This window comes from Phacochoerus africanus, chromosome 7 (assembly GCF_016906955.1).
Source record: "Phacochoerus africanus isolate WHEZ1 chromosome 7, ROS_Pafr_v1, whole genome shotgun sequence".
NCBI lineage: Eukaryota > Metazoa > Chordata > Mammalia > Artiodactyla > Suidae > Phacochoerus > Phacochoerus africanus.
In genome coordinates, this window is record NC_062550.1 from 104,868,796 (window position 1) to 104,890,571 (window position 21,776).

The 21,776-nt window shown below is 41.2% G+C and overlaps 1 protein-coding gene across 1 annotated transcript in view; it reads right to left on the minus strand.

Annotated features, from left to right (window-relative positions):
- OTOGL (otogelin like) overlaps positions 1–21,776 on the minus strand; it is a 152,670-nt gene that overhangs the window by 47,933 nt on the left and 82,961 nt on the right. The window contains exons 29-35 of the mRNA XM_047785805.1: positions 20,996–21,112; positions 19,681–19,837; positions 18,984–19,010; positions 9,628–9,795; positions 7,647–7,925; positions 5,028–5,145; positions 148–227 (exon numbers count right to left, since the gene is read on the minus strand). Of these exons, the coding sequence (XP_047641761.1) occupies positions 148–227; positions 5,028–5,145; positions 7,647–7,925; positions 9,628–9,795; positions 18,984–19,010; positions 19,681–19,837; positions 20,996–21,112 (946 nt within the window). The remainder of the gene's footprint in view (positions 1–147; positions 228–5,027; positions 5,146–7,646; positions 7,926–9,627; positions 9,796–18,983; positions 19,011–19,680; positions 19,838–20,995; positions 21,113–21,776) is intronic.

Consider the following 21,776-nt stretch of genomic DNA (forward strand, 5'->3'; position numbering starts at 1 on the left):
AACACCACTTTGCAAAAGACACGAAAAAGAATCTTACGAAGGTTACTTTATTGTCTGCCTAAAATTTCTGTTTATAACCCCGCCATCATAGGAAAAAAATTCAAGTATTTCACTTTTCAGAATAAATCATGTAAGGTTCACACTTACAGTCTTCTGGATAAACACATTTGAGGGTGACTTCATCAAGGATCATATTTTTAGGGCAGTAGGGCAAGCATCCTTCAACCCTTCACACGAAAAAAAATTAAAGTGAAAACAATTTTAAATATAAAAACTATATTACAGTTAATATATGCAACTGAGATACACTTTTCCCAAAAGCCTTTTATTCTCCTTGTCAAGGATTAAAGGAGTGCTCTGTTGGCTGCCACCCACCGTGCTTCACTGCATGAAGTGGAAGCTGATGGGTGACAAAGAAGTGTCATTCGCCGTTAAGGCAGAATTGGAACCCAGAGCATTCAAGGTGTACGCTTACATTTGGGACACTCTAAGGGCATGTTCTAATCCGTGGAAACACAGAGGACTCCTTTACTGTAATTTTACTCTATATTCATCTCATGGCACTTTCCTAGACGCCCCCATATCCAAGCAGATAGACAAACGCTCTGAATAGCCTCGCCATAAGGATGTCGGTAGAACAAAACCTGAATGTTTAGTGGCTTTCCCTGCCTCTTATCAAGCTCCAAAGTCCTTGAAGAGATATTAGGAATCTCTGGGTAGCAGAGATGGAGGTGGGACATGGTTGTTCTTCTTTGAGAACCGAGAAGGGGAGAGGCAGGGGCTGCAATGCTCAAGAGCCACAGCACCTGTGCCCAAAGCAGTGGCGGTGCTCTCGGAGGAGATGGCTGAAAATAAGCCTAAGGAACTGAATTTCAAGCCCCACAATGTCTTGTCTTTGTAAAGATCCCCAGCTCTTGCGTGCAACACAGAAGCAAAGCAAATTTCAAGAATCCACAGGCTTGAAAACTGTGGGCCAAAGACAGGAAGGACTATTCTGGATGCTTTTTCTCTAAGGGAATGAAGCCAAGGACCAGGATTACATCTTCTCATCCAGTTGGGGCTCAGAGTGCAATTTATTCTGGTTTAAAGGAAATAAATGTATCCTTCATGTACAACCAATTATTAGATTCATACATACTGGAGAGAATTAATGTATATATAGCTATAAAAAGGCTTGCTTATCAGCCACTCGAATGCACAAGCAGGTAATAATAGTATTTTTAATATTTTAAAACATTTCCAGGGGCCTCGTCTGTAAAGTAAAAATTTGGACCAAAATTTTCACAGCCCCCTTCCAATTCAGTGTGGAAATAAAATTAACTTGCCACCAGAAGGCACTTGTTAGAGGAAGGAAATCCAGAACAAAGAAAAGCTAATTTCTCTTTTAACAGGAGACATTTTGGCCATCTCTTGGCTACCTCCATAATATTAAAAAACAAATGAATAAATGAAATTAACAGCTCAGCTTATAAGATCAAGTATTTATTTCAAGAATGAACTTAAATAGGAGTTCCCATTGTGGCGCAGCAGAAATGAATCCGACTAGGAACCATGAGGTTGCGGGTTTGATCCCTGGCCTTGCTCAGTGGGTTAAGGATCCGGCGTTGCCGTGAGCTGTGGTGTAGGTCGCAGACACAGCTTGGATCCCATGTTCCTGTGGCTGTGGCATAGGTCAGTGGCTACAGCTCCAATTAGACCCCTAGCCTGAGAAGTTCCATATGCCGCAGGCCCTAAAAAGACAAAAAAGACCAAAAAAATGAACTTAATAATAAAACTTTAACCAGCATATGATATTCCTATCCTCCTATAAACTCTGTCAAGCAAAAAAGAAAAAAGTAAAGTCACTAGTTAATGAGAATACCTGTAGTTATCCTTAAATTAAATAAACATCGTTTTTCATGCAACTCGATTATGTTGTGATTGTTTTATGCAAGTCAAAACGACAGCTATCCTCTTAAAATTTCTTCCAAAACCCAGTAACTTGTCTCTTTAAAACGTCTTCATGGTTACACATCGCAGGGTCCTCTTTATTTTGTCATGTAGCTGGTGATCTAATCAGCTTCTGACTGCTTAAAGATGCCTCCGATGCAGAACAGGTCCTCTAACAGCTATATTACATAACAGGAATAACTTTATTTACAGATGAGCTCCATGGTATGCTAGTTAGCATCTTTGCTCATAAAAGTTCTCATTTCCACGAGATATTTTTATTTTCAACACTTGCTAGGTGCCAGAAACTGAAATCATCCAGAACAAGCCTGGTGGTTTTGTTGAGGACTTGGGGGAGGGCCGCAGGGCTAAGCCGACCCCTCAGCTCAGCAGTCGAGTCTCCCTTGAGGAGTGCACGTGCTGGAGGAGCCAACACGAGGGCCTCAGCCCGGGGAAAGGGAGGAAGTAGGCAGGACACAGTGGTGAAGACAGAGGCAGAGGCAACAGCGTGGCGGGGGGGGGGGTCCATCCTGAGTCTCTTCTCTGCCTCCTGACCAAGCAGAGCAAGCAAGAAACTCTGGCGGAGCTACGGAGCACACAGTGGGAGCACTGCGGGTCCGGTTCAACACCCTGGAGACTGGGTGCCCCACGGGAAACAAACGGGCCAAATGCCACTTCCGAATAGAGCCCCATGTCCTCCCGGGTGCCAGGGCCGGCTCTGCCCTCACTCTCCCTTCCTTCCCCTCCCATGTGCTCTCCTGCCTCGGGGGCCCCTGCTGCGAACCCTCCACCTGAGGGCTCCCCGAAGAGACAGGAAACAGGCTTGGGAACGGAGGGGTCCGAGGGAATGGTGAAGACTTCTTCTCGGATATTTCTTTGCTCTCATTTTTAAGAAAACAAACAGAAACACCACTTCCTTCTCTCTGCTCCCACAGCGCTTGGCGCCCAACAGGGTGTAGTTGCTCAGGCTCTGACTCTGCTGCCTGCAAACTGTGTGGTCTCGGGCAAAGCGCTTCACCTCTCTGTGCATCCGTGCTTTTTCTCTCCTGAAAATGGGAGTAATGAGATGACCGACTTTACAGCACGTAGCGCAGTAGGTCGTGCAGTAAATATTCCGGTGGGCTCGCTGTTACAGTGGTTATTCCTCCAGCCCTCTTTCCACCGTATGGCCAATTATCCGCTTTTGTCTGTCTTCTTCCCAAAGCCATGAGCTCCCTGAAAGCAGGGCTGCCTCTCATGTATTCACATGCCAGTGTTTGTTATATAACAGAAGCTCATGACTAACGGAAAGTAATTCTTTCAAAAATCTTCCTTCCTACTGCTTGCATTTCTCTGTTCTCCTTTACAGCAAAATTCCTCTAAAAAATAAAAAAAAAATTTAAAAAAAAAGGCTGTTACACTGGCTAGTTCCGTTTTGCCTCTCCCAATTCTCCAGATCACCAAATCCAATGAATAATTTTCAGTCTGGAATTTTAAATCCTCGAAGCCAAATTCCTGACTTTTCCTCCAAGCTACTCCTCCTGACACCACACTTACCTCAGCAAAATGGCAACTCAGCCGTTCCATTACATTGGGTCATGGGAGCTTGTTGGTAGTTGACCAGTTCTGACCACAAAAATGGCAATTTCCTGTGGTTCTGAAAACCACAAAACGTTGAGACCTAAAGTGGAGTCCTTGCCTCCTCTTTCTCTGGTAAATGACATTAAACCTGTCAGTATCCCCTAGGCCCTAAGTTCAAAATACATCCAGAATCTGTTCACTTTCCATAACCTTCAGGGCCACCAACCTAGTCAAATCCCCTTCGTGGCTTGTCTGTACTACTGTCCAGCTCTGCCTCTGTTCTTCTCCTCCCCAAACGTTAGAGCAATAGCCAGTGTAAATGTTTCAAAGGATCCTCCGCCCCAAATACACCAGGACGTGACTCAGAGAAAAAGACGAAGTCCTCGCAAGGCTCCCAGGCCCCAGACGATTCGCACATCACCGCGATTCTCTGGTCTCTCCTCCTGCCTCCGGATTTTGTCCATTCTGCTCCAACTGACTGGCGTCTGCTCGTCTCGATACACCAGACACACTTATCCCCGCGGACATTTGAACTCTTCTCAGCTTGAAAGGCTCCTTCCCAGACATCCGCATGGCTCGTCCCTCCCTTCCTTCCCGTCCTGACTAGATGCCCCTTGGCAGCCTGCTCTGCCCTGACCACCCTCAGAGTCACGAGCAAAAGCACACGAGCTTCAGGCTCTCTGCTTCCCTTACCTTTCTCTATTTTTCTCCATAATATATATCGCCTTCTATCAATATATTGCATCATACATTTACATTTTTTAGGGCCGCACCTGCAGCATATGGAGGTTCCCAGGCTAGGGGTCCAATCAGAGCTGTAGCCACTGGCCTACACCACAGCCACAGCACCGCTGCATCTGTAACACACACCACAGCTCATGGCAATGCTGGATCCTCAATCCACTGAGCAAGGCCAAGGATCGAACCCACATCCCAATGGATACTAGACGGGTTCATTCATCACTGAGCCATGATGGGAACTCCTAGATTTACATTTTTATTTCTTTTCTTTTTTCTTTTTTTTTTTCTTTTTTGTCTTTTTGAGGGCCACACCCGCGGCACATGGAGGTTCCCAGGCTAGGGGTCTAAATGGAGCTGTAGCCATGGGCCCACACCAGAGCCACAACACCACATCCGAGCTGTGTCTGCAACCTACACCACAGCTCACGGCAACGCCGGATCCTAAACCCACTGAGCAAGGCCAGGGATCAAACCTGCAACCTCATGGTTCCTAGTCAGATTCGTTTCCACTGTGCCACGACGGGAACTCCATATATTTTTATTTCTTATTCTCTGCCTCGATGTAACAACATAGGTACAACAACAGAAAAGTGGGAACTTTGCTCAATGCTGTATCCCTAGCAGCTGGATGAACTGCTGGCATATAGCAGACCCTCGGTATCTACTGCCTGAATAAAATGAAATAAATTCATGAATGAGTATCAAAAATTATTCTGGAGAATTTTTTAATCTAAAAAAGTCACCGAGAGCAGAATCTGCTAATGCTAGAATCTACTTAATGGTTAAGCATGACTTACGGTGGAAGAAATTTACATGCTAGTGCTTCGGGGTCACTACATGTCTTGAAACAGGGCGTGGCACAAGGTTCATATCTCCATTCACACATCCTCCTGTAAGGCACTGCTGCCTGGGTTTCTGGGGGGAAAATGAAGTACAGATTGTGTATATTTTTAACAGACAGCTTGAAAAATAACGATTCACGACAGTAAACCCTTCAGAGTTTGTTTTTTTACTAAAATGCTGTGGAAACGACAGGGTTAGGGGAGAAAAAGCATGGCAATGGTGATCAAAGCATTTCATGCTCAGGTTGAACATCAAAATGTTAGTCCAGGAGTTCCCGTCGTGGCGCAGTGGTTAACGAATCCGACTAGGAACCATGAGGTTGCGGGTTCGGTCCCTGCCCTTGCTCAGTGGGTTAACGATCCGGCGTTGCCGTGAGCTGTGGTGTAGGTTGCAGACGCGGCTTGGATCCCGCGTTGCTGTGGCTCTGGCGTAGGCCGGTGGCTACAGTTCCGATTGGACCCCTAGCCTGGGAACCTCCATATGCCGCGGGAAGCGGCCCAAGAAATATCAAAAAGACAAAAAAAAAAAGAAAAGAAAAAAAAAGTTAGTCCATCTTCCAATGATTTTAAAAAGCAAAAGCTGGGAGGAGGCCAAGGAAAGTTCTAAATCTTCTCCCTTTCTTTATGCTTAGTGGGTTTTCATTGATCGATGTGTCATGGTAATGGCATACTCTTGTTTGGAATTTCATCTTTTGCAAAATAGTTTTGGTCCATTTTTCTATTTTATCCTTGCAACAACCCTGTTTGATGGATACTGTCTCCATTTTAAAAATGAAGACATCGAGGCTCAGAGGCGCCAAATGACTAGCCAAGTTCAAACGATGAGAAACGTGGCAAGGTCAAAGGCACACTGCCTGACATCAAACCTATGGAGAACACTCCGTCTTTGTTCTTCTCACAGAATTCAGCTCATCTCCTTGTACATGATACGTATTATCTGACGACAAAAATGAATGAATCGGTTTTAATAATACATGCAGTTATAAAACCGCCCTTGATTGAAGATTTTTCCTCCTTAAAATTCTGCTAATATTTCCCCCTTCCCATGTCATAGGCCAGTCTTTCTACAGCAGTCCAAAATTATCTCTGAAGGAAAGAGCTCCATAAGGAAGAAAGTTCAGGAAACAAGTTATGCATCTTGGACTTTGGAGACAAAATTGAATTCCAAGGTATGGGAAGGAAAAAAGGGCTTTTGGAAGGCCTTTATGCATCTAAATATTAAAATAATCATTAGACCGGGGTTACTAAGATCATGAGTCCTGACAGAGAATTGGTTCCAAGACTAGAAGAGATTCCTGGAGTCTCCTAGGTTTGGCAAGCTCACAAGATGAGTTTTGAGATTTTGATGATGCCACTGGCTGCAGTTGTCCAAATCTCAGGTAAAGTCACGGGGTCTGGTTCTGATGGAGCAGGTGTGTGTATTGGAAGGGAAAGAGAGGCAAGCAAAATTCAACTTGCAGGTGAATTCAAGTGAAAACATTACATTCACTCTACAGAACGTTGTACAGGCACCTCAGTGACTTTTTCTCATGCATCTACGAACCCCATTTAATGGGCAAAAATTTGAAACTCAATCTGAATTTTCTAAAATCCAAAGACCATACAGATTTATAGAAATTTACCCATAAAAAAGGTGAATGACTATCTCTTCGACGGACTTAGAAATATTGGTTAGAATAAAGCCATTGGTTTAGGAGATCCAAGGCAGATTTTTGAGTTCTTAGGTTTTGAAAATAAAGCGTGATTTTTTAAACAATGGATGAGGCAATGAGGATTCCTCTCTGAAATTTAGAAAATTCACTATCTACAGAAGTTCAAGGATCTCTAGAAGTAAGACCAGGATTCTTCTAAGCCAGAAAAATCTTCTAGAGATCAGTGGAACCAGACTCGGTAGTATTCAAGAATAAACATGTCTTTATCGGAGTTCCCGTTGTGGCACAGTGGTTAACGAATCCGACTAGGAACCATGAGGTTGCGGGTTCGATCCCTGCCCTTGCTCAGTGGGTTAAGGATCCGGCGTTGCCGTGAGCTGTGGTGTAGATCGCAGACGCAGCTCAGATCCTGCGTTGCTGTGACTGTGGTGTAGGCCGGTGGCTACAGCTCCAATTCGACCCCTAGCCTGGGAATGTCCACATGCCGCGGAAGCGGCCCAAGAAATGGCAAAAAAAAAAAAGGTCTTTATCAATAAGAATCAGACCTGATGAAAAGTCGCCTTCTTCAAAAGAAAAAGGAGATACAAAACTCGACAACAAAGAGACATGAGTAAGCTCTATTTCCAAAGTCCAGACAACACTGAAAGTAATAATTGAGATAATCATAAAAATAACAATATTTAAGGATAAACAATATACCACATCAACTTACGTAATACAACAACTCTATAAAGGTATTACTATTTCTCCCATCTTAAAGATGTGTAAACTGAGAGACAGAGTGGTTAAGAAACTCAGTAAGATCTTAAGTCATACAATTAACCTACACATTAAAAGGATTTTAAAATTAAAACCTGATAAATATCTTGCCAGTATTTAAATTATCCACTTAATCTGTATTTGAAGATCTCAGGAAACATACCTTCTATTCTGAAGCTACCTAAATGTTTAAATTCTTCAGAATCATCATATTTTGATGCTCTGGCACTAGAGTCTGTCAATATGATGAAAAAGCCTTTCTTGCTGTATAACTCAAACGCACTGTAACTAGGAATCCAAAGGCCCTGGTGGTGAAAAAATGTGGCTCTCCGATGAAAGGCTGAATTGGCCTCCCAGAGTTTCAGTCTAAGGCTGTCATCATCTTGGACGGAGAGAAAGTAGTTCGGCCTTTCCGCGGACTCCAGGGAAACAAGTACCAATGCTGCAAAGCAGAGCAATCAATTGACAGCGTTCCTGGGTGCTCTGGAGAAGGCGGATCATTAGCACAGGCATTCTAAAATTCACGTACAATGCTGACAAAAATAGAACTGCACAATTGTCATACATAGTTAATGCCAATCTCAAAGACTTCATAAATGAATGATAAAACCTCTAAAGGAAAAAACAGAATTTTAATGCAATGCCTAATGGTGACAGCTCCAAAAAAATCAGTCTTCTGTAAGTTCTAATTTTTTAATATAATTGATCATGTCCTTGGGAAAAAAAATCCATTTAGGAACCCAGAATGCACAATTCTATACCAATAATTGAACAATTAATTGGACACATATTTGTACTTGAAAGCTTCAACATTTTCAAATGTACAAAATCTACAGCTAATCGAATGATAAAATGAGAATAGAGAAACAGCTCAATTTAGAATGTCACTGCATTTCAATATCACTGGATTCTTAATGAGCACATGTTCTTGCAAGTGATTTTACTGCATTAGGAAAAGCCTATTTGCTCAATATTAATTTCTGTTTCCCAAGAAATGATCAAATAGCTGATGAACAACTACAAAGCTTTTGAGAAGTGTCATCCTTTTTTGTTATCTGCTTTAAAAGATTCCCTTATATTTATAAAACTCACAATATAAGTTTCTTAATTGAGATTTTAGGTTTAATTTCTTAAACCTTAACTTCTTTAGTTCTCAATTGCTTAATTTAAATCTATTAGGATTTTTATTAAAAACATTAATTATTGTAAATCAATTTGAGCTCTCTCAAATCCAATAAATAGTTTCAAAGACATTTATTGCATCCTAAAAACTGTTACGTCCCTCTGCTGAACACTGGGAGATATAGAAGAATAAAATAAATTTTTATGAGAAAAAATATAACTAACATATAAATTAGAACTTCAGATTGTAATAGGTGTTCTCACAGATTAAAAAGAACTAAGGGAGTTCTTTTTTATGAGAATGAAGCAATTTATTTTAACTGGAAAGTTGGGAGATTTCTCTGAATAAGTGAAAGTTAACTTGGATCATACAATCAGTATTTCCTGAGTTTAAAGCACACACCGTGCATGGTTCTGAAGTGGAGCTAGAACGGTAACAATGCAGCCTGAACATCAGGATCAGAAGGGGACACTAACCACCATTCAGAACAGGTGCCAAGCAGTATAGACAAAAGGGCAAATTAGTAAATGGGGGGCCAGGTATCAAGACAGACAGACGAGGCCACATAAGGACAACAGACTGTCTCAATGACCATCCAGACTTTGATTTACAGTCTTAATATATAACTTCGTTGATGTCAAATCACCACCTCTTTCTCTTACTTTAATCCGACATTAAAACCCTTCACATGTTAATTACCAGAAGACTATTTTTCAAAAATTTCAAATTTAAGGTCTGTGATTAATACTATGAAAATTTAAGCTGTGCTTTATTTGGTATCAAAACCTCAACCAAATGATTGTAATTCTAACTGCAACTATATTCCAATAGATGAACAAAGAAATGATTTTATATACACAGGACAGAGCTAGTTCATTTACCAGTGTCTTATTTTGTGTCCTTTAGGGCACCTAGAAAAATGTCAAAAACATATTAGATTTCCCAATTAATATTTATCTCCTGCATGGAAAAATGTACAAGGGAAACTTAATTCTTATTTTCAATTGGAAATTATACTTACTTGATGCCTTCTCTTTGAAAAGGCCTGGAGTGATCATAAAATTAAAAAATAAATTGCCATGAATACTACTCCTTGACAGAGAGAAAATGCTTCCACTGGTCATATTGGCCCCCAGAATAAAGCCACTGTGCCCATAACTTGCCAGCATATATGGTCCTTCTCCAAGCCCTAGTTAAATACAAATGAGAGAATTATATAAGTTGGCATAGGATTTTTACATTTCAAGCTGCCATTTAAATTTTAAAAATTTAATAACAAAAAATACCCTAAAAACTTGGGGGCATTTATTTTTTTGCTTTTTTAGGGCCACACCTGCGGCACATGGAAGTTCCCTGGCTAGGGGTCAAATCAGAGCTACAGCCGCTGGCCTCCGCCACAGCCACAGCAATGTGGGATCTGAGCCACGTCTGCAACCTACACCACAGCTAATGGCAATGCCAAATCCTTAACCCACTGAGGGAGGCCAGGGATAGAACCCGTGTCCGCATGGATCCTCGTAGGGTTTGTTAACTGCTTAGCCACAAAGGAACTCCTACTGAGCATTTATTTAAACATTTATCACCAACAAACTAAGGGGACTCTTTTCAAAAGATATATTATATTGATTTGGAATATATACACACATAGTTATTTGTTTATTTAGGTCACACCTGCAGCATGTGGAAGTTCCTAGGGCAGAGATCAAACCCATGCCACAGCAGCAACCTGAGCCACTGCAGTGGCAACACCAGATCCTAACCAGCTGTGCCAGAAGAGATCTCCTATATATACATACTTAGAATATGTAACTAAGAGTGTATGAATGAGTGTGTGTATATGAATATATGTTTGTACACAACTATATATATGTATATGTGTGTATATATGTGTGTGTGTGTGTCTATATATGTGTAGCAGTGATGGATAGATTGCCTTAAGCTTTCTAGACCTCAGATTTTCTCACCTACATGAAGATGTTTGTCTGGGTAACCTTCCTCTCTAATATTCCAAGAGTCTAATCTACTCTCAATAAATTTAAATTTAGTTCTATCAATAGTCAGGTGTTTTGATAGTCTTCTAAATATCATCTCGCCCTAACAGGTTGTACTGTATTCAAACGGAGTTCACAGGTATGAGATAAAATATTTTACTGATTTGGAAATTACTAAATTGCATCAGTGAGGTATGTCTATTTTAAAAAAGAAAAAAAGATGATGATGAACGGAGAAGGCAAATGTCATTTTATTATGCTATCATTTTCATGCATTTAAATGGTTCCATGTAAAGTGGAAAATGACACAGTAGAACACTAGTTAATGTAGAACTAAACATGAAACTCGAAATAATATTTTTACAAATTTCATCTTATTAAAAAAGTACATAAAGTATTTCAAAGTTCACTGATATTAAAAATAAAATGTCTGTGCTATTTAAGATCACAAGGTCAGTTTTTCAGCCCAATCTCTACGATGTTTAATGTTTTAAAATAAGAGAGGTACTATAAAACTTTAGGTTTCTTCTAAATTATCAAAATTAAACTACATAATTATTAGCCGCATACTTTTTACAAATATATGTATTTTTGTTTGTCTTTTTGTTTTTGGCCATACTCACACATGCGGAAGTTCCTGGGCTAGGGACCAAATCTGTGCCACAGCAGTAACCAGAGCCACAGCATTGACAATGCTGAATCCTCAACCCACTGAGCCACCAGGGAACTCCCTACAGATATATGTAGATATTTGTTATAGGTTACATAAAATGCTAATATATAGGTGTGCCAGGCGGTATCATAAAAGACCATACTGGTCACTCTCTTCTGGTCACTTTTCTTCTAGTCTCCAATTTTTATCTCAAGGACAGTCTTCCTTTCCCAGCCCTCTCTGAAGACTAAGGAGAAAAAAAATCCAAAGAAATCTACAACATGGGTTTTGTTCCTTTCGGGATGAAGAGGAGAGAAGGGGAGAAGGAAATTGGATTAGAGGCTTAAAATTAAGTCTCCCAAACAGGAAAGAGAGTGAGAACCAAAATTTCCAGCATGAAGACCAGGAGAAGGGACAGGGATTCATAACACAAGTTATCTTCAAGCACTGTCCCATCCATTGACTCACCCTTGAGAAGCTGGGGACACTTTGAAGCCATGAGGGAAAGGGCTTTATTCAGACACCTTGAATACAGATGGAAATTTGAAAAACTGCTTCCATACCAAGACAGGACTGAGCAGATACAGTGGAGAATTTGTCTATCAGCCTGGCAGCAGTGGACTCACAGAGTGGTTACAAATATATGCCATGCACAGTGTTTCTCTCCAAGCCACAATGTACAACAACCAAAGACAACCATACCATTAGCCTCCACCACCTACTGGCTATTCTCCAGGAGATACAGAGCAACATAACATTCCAAGATGAAAGTATAGGAGTTCCTGCTGTGGCTCAGTGGGTTTCAAGCCCGACTAGCATCTATGAGGATGTGCGTTTGGTCCCCGGCCTCGCTGAGGGGGTCGGGTATCTGGTGTTGCCATGAGCTGTGGTGTAGGTCAGAGACACGACGTGGATCCTGCATTGCTGTGTGGCTAAGCCGGCCACGATAGCTCAGATTCGACTCCTGGCCTGGGGACTTTCATTTGGCGCACATGTGGCCCTTTAAAAAGTAATAGTAATAAATAAATAAATAAATAAAAATATATAGCAACTTATAAACATATAGATTTGTGTGCCCATGTAAACCATGTACAACTAGGCCAACATGTAACTTATGAGATGCCATCAAAATGAAGATGATGCATACAACCAGCGCTTGGGGGCTAGAGTTTGGGGGCTTGGCGTACCTCCCAGAGGTCCAGCAGAACAGGAGAAGGGAGGTAGACCACCAAGCAAAACATTCCCTCCCCACTGCACAAGTGCCTCACTACAGCAACCTGAAGACACAACTGTCATCTAAGAAACCCATTTGTATCAAAATTTAAAGCTTCTGAATTGACACCCAGTTGATAGATATCTTGTGTCTGGGTCGTTTTCCTGATTTTCTACCACCAATTAAGGGACAAAAGTCACTAACTTCCTCATTAATTTTCTGCAGGGAGAAGTATAATTGCACTGTCTACTAAAAGCAATCATTTCCTGGAGTGATTATTTAAGCACCATAAGTAAGCATATCTAATAAAATCCCTCTGAACTTAAAAGCTTCCTAACAATTTTGAGTGGAATTCTGAAGGCCTTGCTCCCTATAGCATAAAACCTTAAAATGTGTAGCAAATGCTACCAAACTGAACATGAAGATATTATAGACAGTCATTGTGTGAAGGATTGCTGAACTTATCTCAGCAGTAACCTCTGAATTTTCCTAGTTTAAAAAAAAAATTTCCTCCTACAAAATCACAATTATTTATTCTCTGCATTCATTTTATTTTTTTATCTTTATTTTTTTCTCTTTAGGGTCACACCCACGACATACAGAAGTTCTCAGGCTAGGGGACGAATCAGAACTACAGCTACAACAACGCCAGATCCAAGCCACGTCTGCAACCTACACTACAGCTCACGGCAATGCCAGTTAACCCACCGAGTGTGGCCACGGATGGAACCCGCATCCTCATGGATACTAGTCAGGTTTGTAAACCTCTGAGAAACAACAGGAACTCCTACATTCACTTTGTTTTTTTAATAAGATTTTTATTTTTCTATTATAGTTGAATTACAATGTTCTGTGAATTTCTTTGCTACAGCAAAGTGACCCAAAGATAGATAGATAGATATATACACATACATACATATATTATTTTTCTCACATTATCCTCCATCATGTTCCATCACAAGTGACTAGATATGGTTCCCTGTACTATCAATCAGGATATCGCTGCTTATCTACTATAAATACAATAATTTGTATCTATTAACCCCAACCCCCAGACCATTCCACTCCCTCCCCCTCCCTCTTGGCAACCAAAAGTCTGTTCTCCAAGTACATGAGTCTATTTCTTTTCTACAGATAGGTTCATTTGTACCATATATTAGATTCCTCATATAAGTGATATCACATGGTTTTTGTCTTTCTCTTTCTTACTTCACTTAGCATGAGAGTCTCTAGTTCCACCCACATTGTTGCAAATGGCATTATTTTTGTTCTTTTTATGGCTGAGGAGTATTCCATTGCAGAAATGTACCACATCTTCTTAATCCATTCATCTGTCAATGGACATTCAGGTTGTTTCTTTGTCTTGGCCATTGTGCATAGTGCTGCAGTGAACACAGGGGTGCATGTACATTTTTCAGAAGGTTTTGTCCGGGTATATGCCCAAGAGTGGGATTGCTAGATCATATGGAAGTTCTGTATCTAGTTTTCTGAGGTGCCTCCATACTGTTTTCCTCAGTGGTTGTAGCAATTTACCTTCTCACCAACAGTGTAGGAGGGTACCCTTTTCTCCACACTCTCTCCAGCATTTGTTACCTATTCACCTGTTAATCATGGCCATTCTGATGGGTATGAAGTGGTACCTCATTGTAGTTCGATTTGCATTTCTCTAAAAATTAGTGGTCGTGTTGTTTGGTTTTGACTTGTGGTTGCCCTGTTTCTCAAGTCTGTTAACCACTTCATGTATCTGCTCGCTTCACGTATCTCCTGCGCTTTATCCTGTATCTCATGTGCTTTAGTCACATAAGCTCAAACACATTCTAAAAAACAAACAGAAGTCTAGATTTTCTTACTTTCCCCCACATTTTATGATTTTGATGTCCTTTTTTAATATCTTCATGTTTAGTTTTTGCTCTTCTTTCTGTTTATTGTCCCTTTTACAATAGAGTTTTTTTTTTCCTTTCAGATCTGTATACTGGCTTTTTTAAGTGATTACTTTCCAATTGTGATTTCCTCTTATTTTTTCTTACTTCTTTTTTATTTAGAGAAGCCCTTTCAGTATTCCTTTTAGAATGATCTCAGTATTGCTGTATTCTTCTTGTTTTTGTTTGTTGGAATAATTCTTTATTTCTCCTTCTATTTTAAATGATATTCTTGCTGGGTAGAGTATCCAAAGCGGCTAATTTTTCTCTGCCACTCTCTTCTGGCCTGTGGTGTTTCTGTAGAGAAATCAGCTGATAGTCTTATGGGGGTGTCCTTATAATTAACTCTGTTTTGTTCTTGTTGCCTTTAGAACCCTCTTTTTATTGTTAACTTCTTCCGTTTTTCTAAGCATATGTCTTGTGGGCCTGTTTGGGTTCAACTTGGTTGGGGCCGTTTGTGCTTCTTGTATCTTGATCTCAGTTTCCTTTATATTTGGAAAGTTTTCAGCCATAAATTCTTCAAATATATTTTCAATCCCCTTTTCTTTTTCGTCTCCTTCTGGAATCCCTATTATACATAGATTGGCCCGCTCTATATTATCCCACATATTTCTTATATTGCTGTCATGTTTTTTCATTTGGCTTTCTGGCTGCTGTCCTGACTGGGTGATTTCCATTATTCTATCTTCCAAGTCACTTATTCGTTCCTCTGCATTATTCATTCTGCTCTTCAGTGCCTTTAACTCAACTTGCATCTCCACAAGTGAATTTTCTAATTTTTCTTGGCTCCTTCTTATATTTTCTAGTCCCTTTCTAAAGTAATCTTCATTACTGTTCATATTCACTCTTAATTCCTTCAGCATTTTTACTGGCTCCTTTTTGAGCCCAGTGTCTATTAGGCTGCTGAGGTCTGTTTCATTGTTTGCTTCTTCAAGTGAATTCTGTTCTTTTAACTGGGAATGGTTCCTGAGTTTGTTCATCTTGCTTATATTTTTCTTATTCTGTGAGTTTAGGAAAAACAACTACTGCAGTCTTGGAGGGCTCTTTATATGTGCAAGTGGTACATTTATTTTTAGGGTGCTGTGTGTGCTTCCAGGGAGATGGAGGCAATGGGCAGGGCTAGTAGCTATTCCTGTTTCCTGGGCCCTTGACAGTGGCAAGGACCCACGGGAAGATGGAGCAGCCTTCTCTGGGAAGTGACAGTGATCAGGCAGTTGTAGATGGCACCCTGAGAGTTCGGCATTGGCAGCAGCAGGGTGGGTGTGTTCCCAGGGAAGTGAGAGCAACAATGGGTGGTGCTTGGTTGCAGCGCCCTCTTCTTTGCCAGTCTCTGAGGTGACTAGGCCCACTGGTGGTGCACGTTCACAGACCCCTAGTGGTGGCAGGCCATGTCCACCTCTGGCACCTGAGATGACTGATGTGGTCTTCCCCTGCTGCCTGCAGATCTTGCAACAGGCGCCATGTCACGCTTAGCTCTCTGTTGCCGTTAGCCCACACAAGAGGTGCCCAGCCATGCCCAAGAGGCACCCCATCACCCATAGCCCATGCAAGAGGCACCTTGCTACCCACAGCCTGGGCCAGAGGCTCCCCACCCTCTGAGAGTCCACACGTGCGCAGGGAAAGCTATTCCTGTGGTGGTCTGCCACGCCTCTTCCCGCCCTCCCCAGCAATGGAACCTTGCTTCTCCTCCAGGCCCAGGCCTCCTCCCGGGTTCCCTTGGCTCTGGTGCTCTGCTGCGCAATGTGGCTCACTGCCCCCTAGTCCCTCGGGCCGTCTCCACACACGGCCAACCCCAGCCCTCTCCCCTTCACTGACCTCCAGAGCCTGAGTCTCAGAGTCCTGAGGGCCCAGCCCGCGCCCAAGCGTCTCAGGCTGTGGTGTCCAGGGGAGGGGGTCCCAATGGTCTGGGTGACTCTCATGCTGCTTTGCCCTCCTCAGTCCAGCTGCTGCGCTTTCTCCACGACCTTGAGGTCCCTCGGTCTTGGCTGATCTCCCCCTCCCTTAGGCGGCTTCCCAGCGTGTGGGTTCCTTCCCTCTTCCACAGCTCCCTCTCAGGAGTGCTAGTTTCATCCCAATTCCTTTTCTCTCTCTCTCTCTTTTTTCCTTTTGTTCCACCCAGTAATGCAGCAGTTTTTTGGGGTGTTTTTTTTTGCCATTTTTGGAGGTTTGAGACCTTCTGCCAGCATTCAGTAGATGTTCTGTGAGAATCGTTCTACATATAGACGCTTTTTTTGACGTGTTTGTGGGAGACGGTGAGCACCACGTCTTACTCCTCCACCGTCTTGATCCTTCTCCTGCATTCACTTTAAATAACTGAAAATGATCCTGAATAATACAGTGTCCAGAGAAGCAGGCCAGCTATGAAGGTCCAAAGAAGACTGGGTAAGTTTGCAATGGTTGTGAAATTGAGAGGAAACAAATTTAGAGGGATCATTTCAAACGACTTTCTTATTACCATCAACAACTTCCCCTTCAATTACCTGCCTTTACCACATTGCTCTGCAGTCTCTTACTCTCCCGGGCGGGTTGACCACGCTCCCTAATACTTGGATCTTGGGAAACAGACTCTCTTGTCGCTCATGGGTCTCGTGAATGCCAAATGCCTCGTGTTCACCCTCTGAAGACTCTACCAATACAGTATTACAAACGAAACCACAAGAACAGGTTTGAAGAATCTTGCAGCGCGTTAGAAAGAAGAACCATCTCTGGAAGCGGAGCAGACTTACTGACACAAAGCAAAACGCACCAAGCAGCAAGAAGGAGAAATTCAATATTCATAGAAAATTCTGCTTCTGTTTCCAAGGGGCTGCCCAAGCAATGCCAGAAAGCACAACAGCACAGATGGAGATTTTCACAGCAGAACTGTGTGAGGCGGGACTTCTTAAGTGAGGAAGTTACTGGAGCGTCTTCTCCAACGAGCTCTGTGTGTGCTGCATAGAGCACAGGGTAACAGTGTGTGGTGGGCCTTCCTAGACCAGGATGTGCTAACCGCAACGAGGCGGTGTAGCACGGAGGTCAAGCTTGTTGGTTCCCAACTTAGATTGTTTATAAATCCAGGTTATTTAATTCCTCTGTGCCTCGACGTCCTCCTTTGTAAAGTGAGAGGAAGAAGGAGGAGAAAGAGCCTAAGGATGAGAAAGAGAAGGAGGAGGAGCAAGACCGGAAGAAGACGTAATATCTTTCAGGCATATTCTGAAGCTTAAATTATAGGGTATAGGTATAATTAATACAACAAAAGCTATTGTTATTATTATGTACTTAATATGAGTCCGTCAGTCTCATTTTGAAGCAGGGAATCCAAAGGATCGATGTGGAGTGGCTGCAGGTGTGCATCGAGGGGGAGGTGTGTGTTTAAAATTCTGAAGAGGAAATACGTTTGGTTTATATTTTCTTTAACTAACAAGGAATTTTTTTTTTAATATTGGATTTTTTCCTCCTCAAACTTCCATAGCCATAACAAAAACAACCAAAGACTAAAATGTCCATTTTCTTTTGAATTTGCCATCTCTATTTCACTAAAATTTTCTGGCTCTGTTTGAACTTTTACAGCTGACAGATTTCTCCCTGGTTCAAGTCACCAAAAATACTTCGGGTTGGTTGCTTTCCTATAATCATTGCTCTAACCTGTCTATCACGGATCCAGAGTTTTTCCAGTTACTGACAAAATGAACGCCTCCCTAGATCATCTCATTAGTCTGAATCCAGTTGAAGTAGCTGAGCCTCCCTCATTAAATAGGTTTGACAAAAAGCAGGCTTCAGTTCTGCTAACATCTGGCGTTTTCACTGAGGATTTTAGTCTCTGCCTCTTACATTTATGCCGTAGTTCTAGGCAGCACCTCCTCTCCGACTTGCCATTGCAAATCTGCATGCCTGGGGGACTAGGAGATTTTTATTATTACTAAATCAATAAGTCCTCATTCAGATAATATATAGATAATGACTTTGTCTACAATGATAGCTAAACAAACTCCAATATTATAGTTTGTTTCTTTGATTTCCACAACATAATTATAGTTTGAAAAATATGTATATTTGTTCATAGTACTAAAAGGTGTGCATCTGATGTGTATCTTTCATTCTCTTTACCTAAAAAAATTAGCTCATTTCACTCATTCATTCATTCATGTTATTCAAAAGCTACCGACAGTGTCCTAGGTGCCAAGAATTTATTTACACTCTCTCACTTTCCAGGGAATAAATATGAACACAAATACTTAGAAATTTAAGTATATTTTAGGAGGCGACGACTTTCATTGAGTCATAGGGTTGACACCTGGACAACATGGCTTGAACTGTGCAAGTCCACTTATTAGCAGAACTGTTTTAATAGTAAATACCACAACACCACACAAGCCACAGTTGGCTGAATCTGAGAATGCAGAACCGTGGATACGGAAAGTAGTGATAAATCATGCACAGATGGGTTGGTCCCCCAACCCCAGCAGAGGGGTGGTCCCCCTAAGCCCAGCCTTGTTCAGTGGTGAACTGTATACCAAATTATGAACTACTCATACTTTGTTTCCAGCAAAGTCATTCAAAAACTTTGAATCTGAAGATACATTTAATAGAATACTATAATGATATTCTTTAAATGTGACATACCTTCATTATAATATTCACAGTCAAGGGCTAAAAGAAAAAAAGAAAAAATATTAAACTGCATAAGAATCTGACAACTTATCTGAATATGTGTAATATATGGCTTATCAATGACCAAGTGAAAGAACACAGAATGAGGTCATTACTTGGGAATTTTCTCTGAGCAAAGAGGATTTTTTTAAGAGCGAGGTATTATAATTCATTAAATTTCCTATTATTATTTTTTAGGTAGACAAATATTCTGACAATTTAGGAATGTCAACTAAAAGTGTTAAAAGCATAAGCTGTTCATCAGATGACTTACTATCTACACAAGTATATGAAAAGTTTAAAGAGGTCAAATCTGAAAGCAAATTCAAAAATGATGTTTTTAAAACTATGTTTCTTAACAGTAGGATGTCACAACCACAAGAGAAATGGTGTCATAAACAATTTCTCCAAGGAAGGAACTATAAATAATGTATAGTTTAAATGCTACAGTGGTAACAGTCAAACACAGAACAGGAAAAGGTACGTCAAAGTTTCTTTGATAAATCTTTTATCGATACGATTTATCTGCATTGTCGAAAGAATATAAAGTGTACTCCTCTTGAAGAAGTCCTATTTCCATAAGCTCCCTGGTATCAGCTCTAAGAGAGGACAGCATGGATGTCTTGGAAGGGTCCCACCTCGTGGTGCTGATGCTCTAAGAGGCACTCACAGCAGACAGAGGATGATCTCCAGTGAACCGGTACCCCTTCCTGACAGCACTTGTGTGCATAGGCTGCCACGCTTGTGCACAAACACTCACAATCCCCACCAAGATTGCAGTTACACGTGTCTTCATGGCAATTTTTGGCAAAAGAAGTAACGTCAATCTGAAAACCAAGTGAAAGATAAATTCATTTCAAAAATCACCGACTACAACTGATTAAAATTCAGCCTCAACAAGAAAACTAACTCGTAGATTTTCATAACCTGCCATTATCAGCTTAACACTGCCACCTAGAGAGTTCTCAACATCTCAAACCTCTATTTCCATAAAGGAGAAAGAAATTTATTAGGCAAATGTAAGATCAAAGAACTAACAAAACAGGTAATGGATTAACAAATATAATTTCAATTATCTTCACAGATTGATATGTTTGTTTCATTATTGGCATATTCCCACGGTATTAAAAGAATGTTCTGTTTCCAAATATACTTTTATTTAGTTTTTCATAATATCTTAAACAATTTTTTAAACTTCTGTTAATTAACTTCTTCTAAAATAATTATGTTGAAAAGGTATTAAGAAAGTTAAATTTCTAGGAGTTCCCATTGTGGCTCAATGGAAACGAACCCGACTAGGATTCATGAGGACACAGCTCAGTCCTGGCCTTGCTTAGTAGGTGAGATGTGGTGTAGGTCGCAAGCATGGCTCGGATCTGGCGCTGCTGTGGCTGTGGCATAGGCCAGCAGCTACAGCTCCAATCTGACCCCGAGGCTGGGAACCTCCTGTGCCGCAGGTGCAGCCATAAAAAGACAGACAGACAGAAAGAAAGAAATTATATTTCTAAATAAATTACACTCCATCCTGGTATGTGCTTCTAAAACCGTTTTAAATGTCTCACTAATAATACTTTATTCTTTGGGTTAAGGAGAGGAATGCCCATTTGGCAGTGTCCTCTGAAGAAAAATAGACATTTATGGCTCTGATCAGTCATTTACTGATCAAAGTAAATTCACATCCATCATCAAGTATCTTGATGTTTGAAAATGAAAATGTTTGAAAATGTTTCATAAACTGAAATAGATCGTTACACATGTTACGTACAAATGTATGCTGTTAAATAAGTGGGGTGAGGGCGATTATAAATCAACTAAATTTGTCAGTTCCACGGGAAAACCAACTACCAGATTCATCTTCCTAACAAAGGTCGGGTAGCACACCTGCACAGCTAACAGGCAGCTAAATTTTTTGTCCTGTTTGTCTCAATAGCATAGACACAGCAGTAACTGTTTAAACTGGAACGTTTAGTAAAGCATTCACTTACCACGTTGCGACAAGGAGCAAAAACATCACTGTACAAAATAGAGCATTCTTTCTTGGCATAAGGGAATTTGTTTTGATGTGCTTCACAGGGTTTCAATGGTTCACTTGGGGCTTCACACTGTGGAAAAAAGGTAAGGGCTAAAAGACATTTTTAAAGGGAAGTTTTCTGAAGGTGAACCCAGAGTAACCTAATCTGACCTCCTCCATAACAATTGCTTCGAATGCAGTCTCATCCTTTAGACAGACTTCACCTAAAGCACATGAGCTTCGCCAGTTCAGTCGGAAAAGCACGTATGATTTTTGGAAGAAACGACATTTACCACTAAAATCATGGCAATATTAGAGTGAAGGTAAATAAGTTTTCAATTTTTGATGCAGCATTACAAGACCAAAAAAGGCCTTAAGCAAATCATTCTCTTTCCTTTAAGTTTCACCTCTTTCATTTCCGTCACAAGCCCTCCCCAGAGGAGTCAAATATACTCAAGGTCTGCAGGCTCACCTCCCAGATACTCACCAATTTGTTCTCTGCCTCTTTACCTAATCCACTTCCCTAAACCTGGTCTGGGAAAGATCAGCACTGATCTCTTCGTTACTAAGTAGAAAGACAAATTTTCAGTCTGCATCTCACGGGACCTTTCACTGTCTTTGATGCCGTTTAATAGCGCGCCCCTCTTACAGGTCTCTCATTTGTTTCTGGTGTATCATTTTCTGCTGGGTTTCCTCCCAATTCATTGGCTGCTGCTGCCCATTCCCCTCCCACCTCCCTTCTTTGCAAAGCTGAA